The sequence below is a fragment of the Leuciscus leuciscus genome (assembly GCF_965113295.1).
Source record: "Leuciscus leuciscus genome assembly, chromosome: 17".
NCBI classification, from domain to species: Eukaryota; Metazoa; Chordata; class Actinopteri; order Cypriniformes; family Leuciscidae; genus Leuciscus; species Leuciscus leuciscus.
This window is the reverse complement of record NC_138741.1, coordinates 3,888,661-3,903,177: the sequence shown is the minus strand read 5'-3', so window position 1 is coordinate 3,903,177 and position 14,517 is coordinate 3,888,661. Positions and strand designations below refer to the sequence as shown.

General features: G+C 34.1%; 1 protein-coding gene across 1 annotated transcript in view; it reads left to right on the top strand.

Moving 5' to 3' along the window:
- The window catches only part of plcb4a (phospholipase C, beta 4a), a 66,385-nt gene that overhangs the window by 37,797 nt on the left and 14,071 nt on the right, over positions 1 to 14,517 (top strand). Inside the window, exons 21-31 of the mRNA XM_082143726.1 lie at positions 872 to 923; positions 3,625 to 3,727; positions 5,779 to 5,943; positions 7,862 to 8,066; positions 8,155 to 8,243; positions 8,562 to 8,691; positions 10,280 to 10,332; positions 10,447 to 10,512; positions 10,649 to 10,764; positions 12,633 to 12,708; positions 12,807 to 12,982. Coding sequence (XP_081999852.1) covers positions 872 to 923; positions 3,625 to 3,727; positions 5,779 to 5,943; positions 7,862 to 8,066; positions 8,155 to 8,243; positions 8,562 to 8,691; positions 10,280 to 10,332; positions 10,447 to 10,512; positions 10,649 to 10,764; positions 12,633 to 12,708; positions 12,807 to 12,982 — 1,231 coding nt within the window. The remainder of the gene's footprint in view (positions 1 to 871; positions 924 to 3,624; positions 3,728 to 5,778; positions 5,944 to 7,861; positions 8,067 to 8,154; positions 8,244 to 8,561; positions 8,692 to 10,279; positions 10,333 to 10,446; positions 10,513 to 10,648; positions 10,765 to 12,632; positions 12,709 to 12,806; positions 12,983 to 14,517) is intronic.

Here is a 14,517-nt window from a genome sequence, read left to right as displayed (position 1 = left end):
TGATTCTGCTGAAATATTGCAGATCTGTGTGTGATCTGAACACACGTGGAGACTCTGACGGTGTGTGTGTCCTCCTCAAACACCCGTCAGTGATTGGTTTGTTCTGTTGCTGTCGGCTGGAGAGGGTTTGATGTGTCCGTCATGATGTCCAGTTAAATTCCCGTTCCCAGTTAAATAAACTAGCATTTTAATAATGAGAATAGTTCTCAGCCCTTCCAAGTGCGCCGTTTTTTTAATTACATTTAATACTGATAATACTTATTTCTCATTACTTATTTGATTTGAGTAAAACATGAAATATTAAAAAAGTAGCGAAAAAATACAAAAATGCATGATAATATATTAGTTTCATTTTTCATTTTGTTTTGTTGTTATTATTAGTGAATTTATTTTTTATTCCATTTTTGTAATTTAATTTTTTTGTGAATTTATTTTTATTTATTACATTTAATTAATTTGTTTATTAGCAATGATACTTATTATAATGCTTATTTATAATACCGATAATACTTATTTCTGTCTTTTGAATTTGGTGTAAAATATGAAATATGAAAAATGCATTGTAATATTATAGGTTATTTTTTTATTTTTTTATAATGAGTTTATTTTTATTTATTACAATACATTTAATTATTTAATTTATTAGCTAATTTAATGTCAGACATTTATTTCTGTCTCTTTGATTTTAAAGTAAAATATAAAATGTGGAATAATATTACAAAGATTAATACATGCATTGCCATATTAGGTTAATTTGTAATTTTATTTGTTTTTTATTATTATTATTATTATGATTTTATTATTAATTTCAGCAAACATAATTTGAGGTTAACACTGTACTGATCTCCAGTTTGATTGTTGTTTTCTGTAGATTTGGCGATGCAGCTCAACCAAGGCAAATTTGAGTATAACGGCTCATGTGGGTAAGTTTAAATCATATACTGAGGAAAACGGTATTAATTACACTGAAGAACTGAATTACCGGGGTTTTACCTGGAAATTCTGCAGTGTACTTGCTGTTAATCTAGTTTGAAGCTTGAGTGTCTGTGCTGGGAAAAAGTTTAACATCAAATTAAAAGTAGGCTACGTTTGACGGCCGCGCTATTCATTATTGCTCAGGTTTTTTGACAGCTTTTGCAATAATGAACCATCATCTGCTCACAAACGAACCAGTTACTCTGACACATTTATCACTAGAGAAAGCATCAGTATGAGTTTCACTTACAGAGAGAAAAAAATACAACGCTTCATATCTTCTATCAAAAGTTTAATTGATCTTCAAAACAAATTTATTGCAACTAAAATCGTGCAAACATCAACTTTATTCTACATGCGAAACATCTTAAATGCACAAAAGCAACTTGACTAACATTGTAAGTGGCATAATTACATCACATGACTGACTTGCCCACGTGAATATTGATATTTCTCAGTCATACAACAGTGCAGAACTGGTCTGAGGAAATGTTTAGTTTTTCCTCATTTCGTCTTTAAAGCCACATCAGTTGTCAGTGTTCATTTGCTGAGTCGCGCCACGACAGTGTGAAACTCCAAACATATTAATCAACACATTAATCATGGCAAAGCAGCGCAAGATTCATTAGCGTTGTGTTTAGCGGTGTAGATTAAATATGGGACATTAAAGGGATACTTCACCGATTAGCATTAAGCTTTGTATCAGTAGAAACCCTGTAGTATTTTCGAGTGGTCGTTTACTGTTATAAAAGACTGATTTGTGAGCTTTAGAGGAACTAAAGGTGTTCGAATAAACACGAAACACACGTGATCGTTGTCATGCGGTGAATCCGGCCAATCGTGGAACAGCTGTGTCGTCATCAGAGCTCGTGCAGCCGCTCTTGAGAAGCTGCGCTGGCTGAGTTCTCCGGCTACTCTCGAATCGCTCTCGCGGTACTTTGATGGCACACGTCACAGTCACGTGGCGTCGCGCTGTATCAAGTCGGACAAAATTTCTAACCGGCATGCACTGCTTCAAGTCAGCCGCCGATCGGTCTGCGCAGCGCTGCATGAAGTCAAACAAGCCTATAAACTCGTGGGAACGTGATATTAAAGGGGTGGTATAATGCTCTTTTCACAAGATGTAAAATAAGTCTCTGATGTCCCCAGAGTGTGAATGTGAAGTTTTAGCTCAAAATTCCCCACAGATATTTTTATATAGCATGTTAAATTTGTCACTTTTTGAGGGTGAGCAAAAATGCACCGTTTTTGTGTTTGTCCCTTTAAATGCAAATGAGCTGCTGCTCCCGGCACAGGGGGTGGAGCTACAACAGCTTGTGTCCTGAAAATTTCAAAAACCTTTTTGTTTATGTTTAAATGTATGTAGCTGATGTGGAGTTAACTATCTTCTAATCATTGATTAGCATATTCTGTCTTGATAATCTATAAAACGTGTTCCGGGGGCGGGGGTTATGCAAATGTTAGGGTTGGTGATGTCACTAACCCGGGAGGAATGTGGTGTAGTCTCTACCAGCCGTTTGTTGTAGTGCTTAAAAAGTGATTTCTTTAAAAGCAAATATCTCCCTTTGCTTTGAACTTTGAGCGTTGTAACTTTGCAGATGTTGTTTATGCTCATTACACACTAACTAAAGTTAAAAAAGTCAAATCATAATCAACCACCCCATTAATTTGTGGGCATGAGATCGTATGTTGAGGGAACGGCATCCGTTTCTCGTTGCATAAACAGTTTTATAACATGTGGGAACCGAATCTTCACATGCAACACGGGCTCCTCCATTTACCCTCGGTCATAATTTACGTTGTTATTTGTTAATTTAAGTTTCTCATAATTTGTTTTTATGTATTGCTTTAAAAGGAACTTTATTTGTGACCTGAGTATTTCATTCAAGCCAGCAAATTTCAGACGGAAAAGCCCATTCAACTTACGGACCCATGTCTCAACGCCAGAGAGCGCACTATATCTTTATATGACATTCCTAATTCAAAGTAAAATGTTATTTCGTCAGTCATCTCCATCTCCGACTGCTGTATGTACAGTATTGACCGGTGTGGTTCCCTCAACATAACTCGTGGCCACGAGAAATAGATGTCGTTCTCTCAAAATATGAAGTCGTGGCTACGACTTTACATCACATGGCCATGACATAATGATGTCGTTACCTCAACAAAATGATCTCGTGGCCACGATTTATTATCACGTTCCCACAACTTAATATGACGATCCCACGAATGAATATATATCGTGGCAATAACATGTTATCACGGTCCCACGCGTTTATATGTTGTGGCCACGACAAAACTAAGTGAACCGAACATGTCCCCTCCCAGTCACCGCATCTAGTAGCCTAGTTATATAATTTCTTCCGATACTGCCTTCTGTAACCGGGAGGCGTGGCTTGGGAGTGGCGTTGTAGGGCAGCGAAGCAAGTGCATTCTGGGAGTTGTAGTCTTTCATCCACATTAACCAAAAATACATTTTCTGGCTTTTCTCAGTCTAGAAGGCACCAACTTCTAAAATAATTTCACATTTCTACTACATAAATGACCCAATTTAAATACACATTCATCTTTCCAGCGGTGAAATATCCCTTCAGTGAAATGTATGGTTGCTTTAAGGTGAGTGCTGATGATTGTACTGAACTCTCACAGGTTTCTCCTGAAGCCTGATTTCATGCGCCGGCCCGATCGCATGTTCGACCCGTTCTCAGAGACGCCGGTGGACGGAGTGATCGCTGCCACATGCAGTGTCCAGGTGTGTGTGCTCTCAGTCCTCTTTAACTAACACACCTTTTACAGCGTTCCTGTGGTGATCATGGGAAATCTGCAATCAGGCTTGGAAAAACCACAGGAATGTCTTTAGTGAACGCGTTTTCCTGCGTCTGCTCTCGTCTAGAGGAAGACCTGGTCACAGCTTGTGAGTCAATTGTTCATTTCATTCCAGTTAGACAGACTAAATGATTCATTAGGCAATTTGTCTGAATATTTATTGACTTATTTATTTATTCAAATCACTTTTTTTTACATCTATTTACATTTATTTATATATCTATTATCTATTCAATGATCAGTCAGACAGACTAAATGATTCATTAAGCATTTTGTCTGAATATTTAAGTATTTAAATCGATTTATTTACATTGATTCATTTAAATCTATTTTAATATATATATATATATATATATATATATATATATATATATATATATATTATTATTATTATATTTTAATTAAATTTTTTTATCAGTTCTTTTCAGTAAATCAGTTAGACAGACTAAATGATTCATTAGGCAATTTGTCTGAATATTTATTTACTTATTTTCATCAATTTATTTATATTTATTTAAATCTACTTATTTACATTTATTAATTAAAATGTATTTGAATTAATTTAAATTGGTTCTTTTCAATTAATAAGTTAGATAAATGAATCAGGCAATACTTATTTATTTATTTTATTCTATTTATTTACATCTATTTAAATGTGCTTGGTTCTTTTCAGTGAATCAGTTAGACAGACTAAATGATTCATTAGACACTTTGTCTGAATATTTATTGACTTATTTATTTATTCAAATAACTTTTTTACATCTATTTACATTTATTTATACATCTATTATCTATTCAATGATCATTTAGACAGACTAAATGATTCATTAGGCATTTTGTCTGAATATTTATGTATTTAAATCTATTTATTTACATTTATTCATTTAAATCTATTTATATATATATATATATATATATATATTATTATTATATTTTATTTTATTTTTATTTTTTATCAGTTCTTTTCAGTAAATCAGTTAGACAGACTAAATGATTCATTAGGCAATTTGTCTGAATATTTATTTACTTATTTTCATCAATTTATTTATATTTATTTAAATCTACTTATTTACATTTATTAATTAAAATGTATTCTTTCAATGAATAAGTTAGACAGACTAAATGAATCAGGCAATAATTATTTTTTTTTTTTATTCTATTTATTTACATCTATTTAAATGTACTTTGGTTCTTTTCAGTGAATCAGTTAGACAGACTAAATGATTAATTAGGCAATTTGTCTGAATATTTATTGACTTATTTATTTTTAATATTTATTTATTCAAAAAAATTTTTTTTTACATCTATTTACATTTATTTAAATATCTATTATCTATTCAATGATCAGTCAGACTAAATGATTCATTAGGCATTTTGTCTGAATATTTATGTATTTAAATCTATTTATTTGCATATTCATTTAAATCTATTTTAATATCATTTGTTTTAATCAGTTCTTTCCTATGAATCAGTTAGACGGACTAAATGTGTTAAGCAATTTGTCTGAATATTTATTTATTCATTCATTCACATCTATTTATTTACATTTAAATCGGCTCTTTTCATTTAATCAGTTGTTAGACAGACTAAATGAATCATTAGTGAATTCGTCTGAATTCATTGAAATGTATTTATTTAAAACCATTTACTTAAATTATTTGTTTTTATTTATTATTTTTAAAATCTTTATCCGGTGACCATGAACAATTGGAAAGGTCTTGAAAAAAATCATGGACACACTGATTGGTGAAAAAGTCTAGGAATTCTTCCTTTAAACCAAGTGAAAAGAAACCCTGTTCTCTTTTATTCAGCTAAACTTTGACATATTGCCTGATTAATAACACTTATGGTGTAATGAGGTTTGTTAGTGCTACGGTGTTACACTGATGTGACTGTAATAAGTGTACTGTTGATCATTCACTGCACATAAACCAGCTGTTGTTAGTTCAGAAAGTGAGCGGAGTGTGTGTCTCTCAGGTGATTTCTGGACAGTTTTTGTCAGATAAGAAGATCGGCACGTACGTGGAGGTGGACATGTACGGGCTCCCCACGGACACCATCCGTAAAGAGTTTCGCACCAGGATGGTGATGAACAATGGGCTGAATCCGGTGTACAGTGGAGAAGCGTTTGTCTTCAGAAAGGTAACCTTTATGCCAGTGCCGTCTTTGTCTCGATTATGTCACGCTACGATCTTATTACCCTGAAGAGCCGAGGTGCTCGTTCTCAATGATTCATAAACTGTAGCTCAGAATATCAATGACATAATGACTTCCCATCATTATCCAGAACGTATAAGACGTGGAATTGTATAGTGAACTTTAATTATATCTACATGAAGTGAAGTGGTTACTATAGAGATCTGAAGGCTGCAGTTTAATTATACACACTGTTATTTCATTAAACGCAACATCTTGAAGTATCTGTACATACAAACCACAGTTCATAGTGATCACAAGCTCACAGAAAGGACAAGACTTGTAAGTCTACCAAAGCAATACAGTAGTTTTATATGTGACCCTGGACCACTAAACCAGTCACATGGGTAAATTTATTTTAATTGAGATGTATACATCATCTGAAAGCTGAATAAATATGCTTTTCATTGATGTATGGTTTGTTAGGATAGGACAATATTTGGCTGAGATTCAACTATTGAAAATCTGGAATCTGAGGGTGCAAAAAAATCGAAACATTGAGAAAATCTCCTTTAAAGTTGTTCATTTATGTTCACGATTGTGCAGCATTCACTCACAAAAATACATGTTTTATATATTTAAGGTAGGAAATTTACAAAATATCTTCATGGAACATGATCTTTACTTAATATCCTAATGATTTTTGGCATAAAAGAAAAATCAATAATTTTGACCCATACAATGTATTGTTGGCTATTGCCACAAATATACCCGTGCGACTCGTGACTGGTGACGTGATCCAGGGTCACATATGAGGAACAGAGCCATTAGATGTGATCCATAAAGCAGAATCACCCAGCAAACAGGCCTTCACACTTGTGTGATTATTGAAACTTGTTTATTTTCATATAATTTATTATTATTAGTTGTAATAGCGGTATTTGTTTATTTTATTTATTTGTCTGTATTAAAAATAAATAAATAAAAAACGAAGATTTTGGCAATTGTAAAGTGCTATTTTTTGTATTATATGCATAATTATGCATGTTACTTTGTAACAAATTTCAATAAAAAGATCACAAAAAACAGGTGCATTGTATTTAGTTACGACATGCATAACAAAAAGATGTTCCGCATCAGATGTGGAGTTTTGGAATCTGAATGTGATTTAAGATTTAGATATTTTATGTAATATTCTCTGTTCCCTTGAAAAAATATGAGGGTGGATAAATAATGAATAAAGCAAACCTGAATATAAAAAGCACACACTGAAATGTTGAGGTGCAAGTTATGAAGAAATTGTATATAAAAAAAAAAAAAGATAATTGTGCAACTCAAAATCTTAGGCTTATTTATATAAGCCTACCGATTAATTAATCAAAGCAATCACAAATGAATCGAAATGTGGCTGAGAATTTAAAAAAGTAATTTATAAAGTAAAATTTATAAAGTAATATAAATAATATGAAGTAAGTATAATATAAAGTAAGTATTGTGTTAAACGAGAAAAGCATCAAATACAGTAACTTTAAAAATAAATATTTTAAATTCAACATTTATTACAAACAAACTTTTCGGCTACAACAACCATGATTTTTTTGTTTTTTTGTTTCAGAAGCTGCATCTGAATTAGTATTTATATATATTTACAGTCCATTTATTGCAGATCAGAGCTGGCATGAATGCATTTACACTGCAATAACGACTGCATAAATAATGCCATGAGATGAATGGGTTTTAAATGGGAATTAAAGGGATTTTTGACCCAAAAATGCTAATTCTGTCATCAAATACTCGCTCAGCTTTCAAGCTTTATTATTTAATATTCTCGGTCACCGTCTCTCTAGTTTTGCTTTTGAAACTCCTTCCTCTAAGTCAAAAGCACAAGCAGAGTAAATAACCCGCAAACGCCTCGATCCCAAAGGTAATCCTGCCGGATCTGGCGGTGCTCCGGGTGGCCGTGTACGATGACAACGGTAAACTGATCGGACAGCGGATTCTCCCGCTGGATGGACTGCAGTCTGGCTATAGGCACATCTCCCTGAGAAATGAGTACAACAAACCTCTGTCTCTGGCCACCGTCTTCTGCAACATTATCCTCAAAACATACGTGCCCGACGGCTTCGGAGGTTAGCACACTATAACGTGATCAAAAAAAAAAACAAGTTCATTGAGTTTCATCACCAGTCCTTACGCTGCCAGATCTTCTCGTTTCAGCTATTGTAGATGCACTGTCTGATCCCAAGAAGTTCTTATCCGTCTGTGAGAAAAGAACGGACCAAATGAGAGCCATGGGCATTGAGACGGTGAGCATCTGTATCCTTAATGCACACACAACCTTGAGAAGTCTCGTTCATGTACTTTAATCAGTTCTTCATGAACTGTGCCAATCGACTGGTATCATTACACTTTCAGCATTAATGTGTTTCTGTGGCACAGAGATACTCCTGCTAGCTTTTTCAGGCATTCTCGCTTGTGCATTTATTTGACACACATGTTGGCTACTTAATTTTACATGCACAAATGTTTTGACAGAATTATTAAAATTGTATAACTCTTGCTTCAGATAATGCATGCTGTGAAGGAGAATGATGTCGTGTAATGAATTCTGGGTGTTTATTCAGTCAGATATTGCTGATGTGCCGAATGACCGCTGGATGGGGAATAAGAAACGGAGAGTGAATTCGGCCTCGATGACGCCGCAGAAGGACTCGGGGAAACTGGGACGAAACATGGTCACCTGTCCCAAAGAGGGTAACTAGCAAAGAGCATGAGCAGTGGCTCTGTGTAGGAGAAATACAAATACACAAGTCACTCCGTAAGAATATAGAGCTGAAATCAATGTGGTAATCAGATCACTTGATCAGTTTTGAACTAATCATTTTTATGTATTAAATATATATAAATATATTTTTTTATAATAATGAATCTAATGTAATGGCGTTAAGATATTAAATGTGGCATATGTGTATAAATGCAGATGAATACTTAAAATGCATTTACATTTATTCATTTAGCAAACACTTTCATTCAAAGCAATTTGTAAATGAGGAATAAAACAAGCTACAATTATTTATGAATAATGGGAAAATATACATCCAGCCATTGTTCAAAATTTGTTAAATTTTTTCAGTTTGTTTTTTAATTTTTGCTTTTGTGTAATCATCATAAAATGGCATTAATAACTGATTTTACTTCAGTAATTTTACATATTCCTAAGTGAAACAGGATCAATGAATGAATGATTGAATTTAATATAATTTCTATATTATCAATTATATATACATACAAACATATTACAAACCCAAAATAATAATAATATATATTATGTATAGTATTACATTCACAATTTTGAATATATATATATATATTACTTTTTATATTATATATTTATATTTTGTGTGTGTGTGTGTATGTATGTATGTATATATATATATATCTTGTCTTTACTTGTTTCAGATCAAAATGTCCTCCTTATTATAAACAAAGCATTTATTTAATCAAGCTCCAAAAACGGCTTGTTCTGATATTGTGGGATTTGTGACGTCACACGGGAAAATACATTCGTGTATGACTGCCTCCAGAGCAAGACATCGACCAATAGTTATCCATCATCACACCATAGGCCCCGCCCACTGGCAGCTGACATTGACTACACTGGTTGTGTCACAAGGAAACAGAAGCCATTATAATCACAGATGCTGTCTACACTGATACAGTATACAGATGCGCGATCAGTTTCTAACATACTCCACATATTATATATGGATAATGTTTTCAAAACTGTGCAATAGTGAGGGGGCGTCGATACTGTTTCCTATGCAATGACATTAGCCAATCAATGACAAGCCTTAAAGGAGCCGCACCTTACAAAAGGATCATTCCAGACAGAGGGTCAGAACGAAGTTCCTTGTATATATTTTTGTTTTTGTGCAAAAAAAAAACTTTAAACCTCAAGGAACATATTCCAATAATAATAAAACAAATCCATGTCATAACCCCTTTAATCTACATGCATTTCAAATCATTAGCTTGTTTCGGCATGTAGACTGTGTGATTTTTTGTTTTTTTCTGTCTTTTACTATTGTTGCTTGTCAGATTGAGATACGGCTCCAGTGAGATCTTGGGTAAAAGCTCAGGAAACTAAAGACTTTGACACTGACAAGCAATCCAAGACCTATGGCGAAAAATACATCTTTCACAATCCCTGAAATTCCCAAAGGCGAAACTGTGGCAAAAAATCATACATTATGCATCTGTCTTAAAACGCACTGAAGCACACATCTCAGAATCAGTTCATTAGTTTACATTTGCATTAACATATTATGTTTTGTGAACCTAGATGTATCGATTCTCACACCTCAACTGACCATCGATGACTTACAGCAAACGAAGGTAACAACCCGACCAGACGTTTCTGTCGGAAAACAGAATAAAGCTTTTGATTTGCATCGCTGAACTGTGAAATATGAAAAGTGCGACATTCATGTTTCCATAACCTCTCCGCAGACCTACATGAAACTAGTCAAGAAGCAGCAGAAGGATGTGGAGGCTTTGAAGAAGAAGCATGCGAAGGTGACCGAAGGCTTTTGTTTCCTTGAGTTCATTGAATTGATTATGAACACTTTGCCGGAGTGTCACACACACTGAAGCCTGTAGGGCTGGAAAACTGACAGCACGGATACAAAGACAATCCTGCTTCCTATTTCAGGCACACGCTGCACTGCAGAGCTCCCACTGCGCTCAAGTGGACAGGATTGTTGCTCAACATGATAAAGAGAAGCAAGCGCTGGAGAAGCAACTCGAAAAAGGCTGCAAGAAAGTGAGGTGAATGTGATATTAGTTTTTCATTACACTTGTCTCTTCATACAGGTTGTCAAGTAGTTGATTATTCAATATCAAAGTTTCAGGTTTACAAAAAAATGAAAAATTGTTCACTTCAGGCACAGACACAGTATGAATGTGAATTTTCCTCGTGTCTGAATCAGTGTTTGGATGGTTTTTGGATGTATGAAGTCAGTTCTGCTGAAGTTCACGCAGGTGTAGAGAATCACATTAATCTCAAACAAACACAATGCATTCAGGCATTAGTGTCCATTACATTATATTATATTAATAATTAATTGTTCACAATTCATTATCTTTTAGCATTTATGTAATCATAATAAAAAGGCATTCACTCATTCAACTTATTTTGCTTCTGAAATTTGGCATATTCTTGAGTGTAACGAACGATGGATGGATGGATGGATGGATGGATGGATGGATGGATGAAAAGGTGTGTGAGATGGATGGATGGATGGATGGATGGATGGATGGATGGATGGATGGATGGATGGATGAAAAGGTGTGTGAGATGGATGGATGGATGGATGGATGGATGGATGGATGGATGGATGGATGAAAAGGTGTGTGAGATGGATGGATGGATGGATGGATGGATGGATGCAGGGTTTGAAATGAACACTTGCCAAATGCGGGTAAAAATCAACTGTATCGGGTAACGCTGTAAAATCACTGGCCAATTTGGCTTGTTACTTATAATGTTCACTCACTTTGCTGGAGAAGTTTGTGTAAGTCAAATCTGTGCAGATTTAGAGCAAATACTCGTGATTCATCATGATATATTAAATACAGCGTATTACGCAGAATCTGCTCATATCTGGAGTACTTGAACACACACGTCACTACACAACAAATAACGGCACGCTTGCTCATTTACATTGAAGCAATAGAGAAGATTAAAAAGCGTTTGGTTAATAGAAAAGACAGTGATTTTACAACATCCCTAATTTTATATATATATAGCTGTGAAGAAGTTCATCTGGTTCATTTCTTTTCTTTCTTTCTTACTTTTTTTTTTTTCCTTTTTTCTTTACTAGTAGAAGTTCTGAATGGCCAGTAACTGTGAAAAAGTAAAAAAGTTCCTTTCAAACCCTGGATATATGGATGGATGGATGGATGGATGGATGGATGGATGGATGGATATGTAGATATATAGATGAAATTGCATACTATATGTGACCCTGGACCACAAAACCAGTCACATGGGTCAATCTTTCGAAATTGAGATTTATACATCATCTGAAAGTTGAATAAATAAGCTTTCCATTGGTGTATGGTGTGTTAGGATAGGACAATATTTGGCCCGAGATACAACTATTGTACATCTGGAATCTGAGGGTGCAAAAAAATCGAAACATTGAGAAAATCTCCTTTAAAGTTGTTCATTTATGTTCACGATTGTGCCGCATTCACTCACAAAAATACATGTTTTATATATTTACGGTAGGAAATGTACAAAATATCTTCATGGAACATGATCTTTACTTAATATCCTAATGGTTTTTGGCATAAAAGAAAAATGTATAATTTTGACCCATACACTGTATTGTTGGCTATTGCCACAGAGATACCCGTGCGACTCGTGACTGGTGACGTGATCCAGGGTCACATATGGCAGTAGTAACACTTAAATTGGAAGAATGTTCTTTAAAATAGTTGTTAATTTGAGAGAAATACACTGTAGGACACTTCTTGCCAGGCCAGCTATCCAATTACATCTGAATCATTGTAGATCTACATGCGATGACCCCTGTAAAACAAAGCCAGAACATCATTAAGTGTAACAGCTTCTTCTCAGTCATATTCTGAGTGCAAACCAGAACACGCTCTCATTGTTTGTTCATCCTCAGTGAAAGTTACAGCCTTGAAATGAGCCGAGACACCGAAAGGCAAATTAAGACCGTAGCGACAAATCACAAATCCAAGGTATTGAGTGGAATTTTCATTTGCTCCATTCACATTCCAGCGACTTGTTTTACAATTTGAATGTTAAAACAAAATGTGGTTGTGTCGCTGTCCGGCAGGTGAAGGACGTGGTCACGGCTCACGCGTCTGAATGGGCGGAGATGATCAGATGTCATTCGTCTGAAGAGCAGGCTGTGAGAGAGCAGCACGTGATCCAGCAGTGTGAGCAGCTCCGGAAGCTGATGTTACTGGAGCAGGACCAGCAGACACACACACTCACACTCGTACATGAGAGGTGAGAGAGAGAGAGAGAGGAGAGCCGCAAAACTTTGAATTATTTTTTTTTTATTACTATTACATTATTATTTGTAATGTTTTTGAAAGAAGTCTCTTATGCTCATCAAGCCTGCATTTATTTGATCAAAAATACAGAAAAAAATTTGTAATATTGTGAAATATTACTACAATAAAAAAAATTTTTTTATTTATTTTATGCAAAGCTGCATTTTCATCAGCCATTACTAGTTCAGCCATAACATGAACTAACAATGAACAGTTGTATTTTTATTCTAACATAAACAAAGATTAATAAATACTGTAACAAATGTGTTGCTCATTGTTAATATTAGAATGTTAATCCTTCAGAAATCATTCTAATATGTGGATTTTTTTAAATCAATTTTGGAATTATTTTTATAACCTGTGATACTTCTTTTAGGATTCTTTGATGAATAAAAAGTAAAAAAAAAAAAACATCATTTATTTAATGTAGAAATCTTTTGTAACAATATACACTAGCGTTCAAAAGTTTGGGGTCAGTATTTTTTCTTTCTTTTTTTTGAAAGAAATTATTACTTTTATTCAGCAAGGATGTGTTAAATTCATAGTAAAGATTTATATTGTCAGAATTCTATTTTGAATAAATAATTGAGAAAAATATCACAGGTTCCAAAAAAAAGTAAAAATTAATTAGCACAACTGTTTCCAACATTGATACTAAATCCTCATATTAGAATGATTTCTGAAGGATCATGTGACACTGAAGACTGGAGTAACGATGCTGAAAATTCAGCTTTGATCACAGGAATAAATTAAACTTTACACTATACTAAAATAGAAAACCATTATTTTAAATTATAATAATATTTTTTTTTTCTGTATTTTTGATCAAATAAACACAGGCTTGATGAACATAACAGACTTATTTCAAAAACATTAAAAATAGTAATGTTTCCAAACCTTTGACCGGTACAGTATATATATATTTTGTATGTCATTCATCTATAAAAGCTGCACCTCAGTGCCACTTTCATTATAAAACCCTGCGTCTTCGAATAACAGCCACTAAATAATTGAACTAGGCTCTATATGCGCGACTACACAAAGATATATAAATGACATTGAAAGTTTTCACTCAAAACTAGTAAATTTCACAAATAATACAAAAATTCTTCAAATATCACTGATTTAAATTTGACTGAAAATAGTGTTCCTGTAAAAGATCCGCCAATAAACTTTTAAAAACTTTTTTTTTACGGTGTATTTGATTGTGACGTGCATTTAAATGAAGTCAGTGTCATTATTTTCTGGGCACACGTCTCCTTTCTATGCAGATAGTGCGTGCCTGATTAACAGATGACATCACTGTGTGCCTGCTAATTACAATTAACATCTGTGTACAGTTTATATTGATCATGTCAGCAGTCATTCATTAAGTGATGCATATATCCAGATGTGAAGTCGAGCGCACCTTCAGCGTTTGTCGTCAGATCCGGCCTGTATTGTGGGGAATTGCTCCATGCGAAGTGTGAGCAGGACTAATTTTGTAGG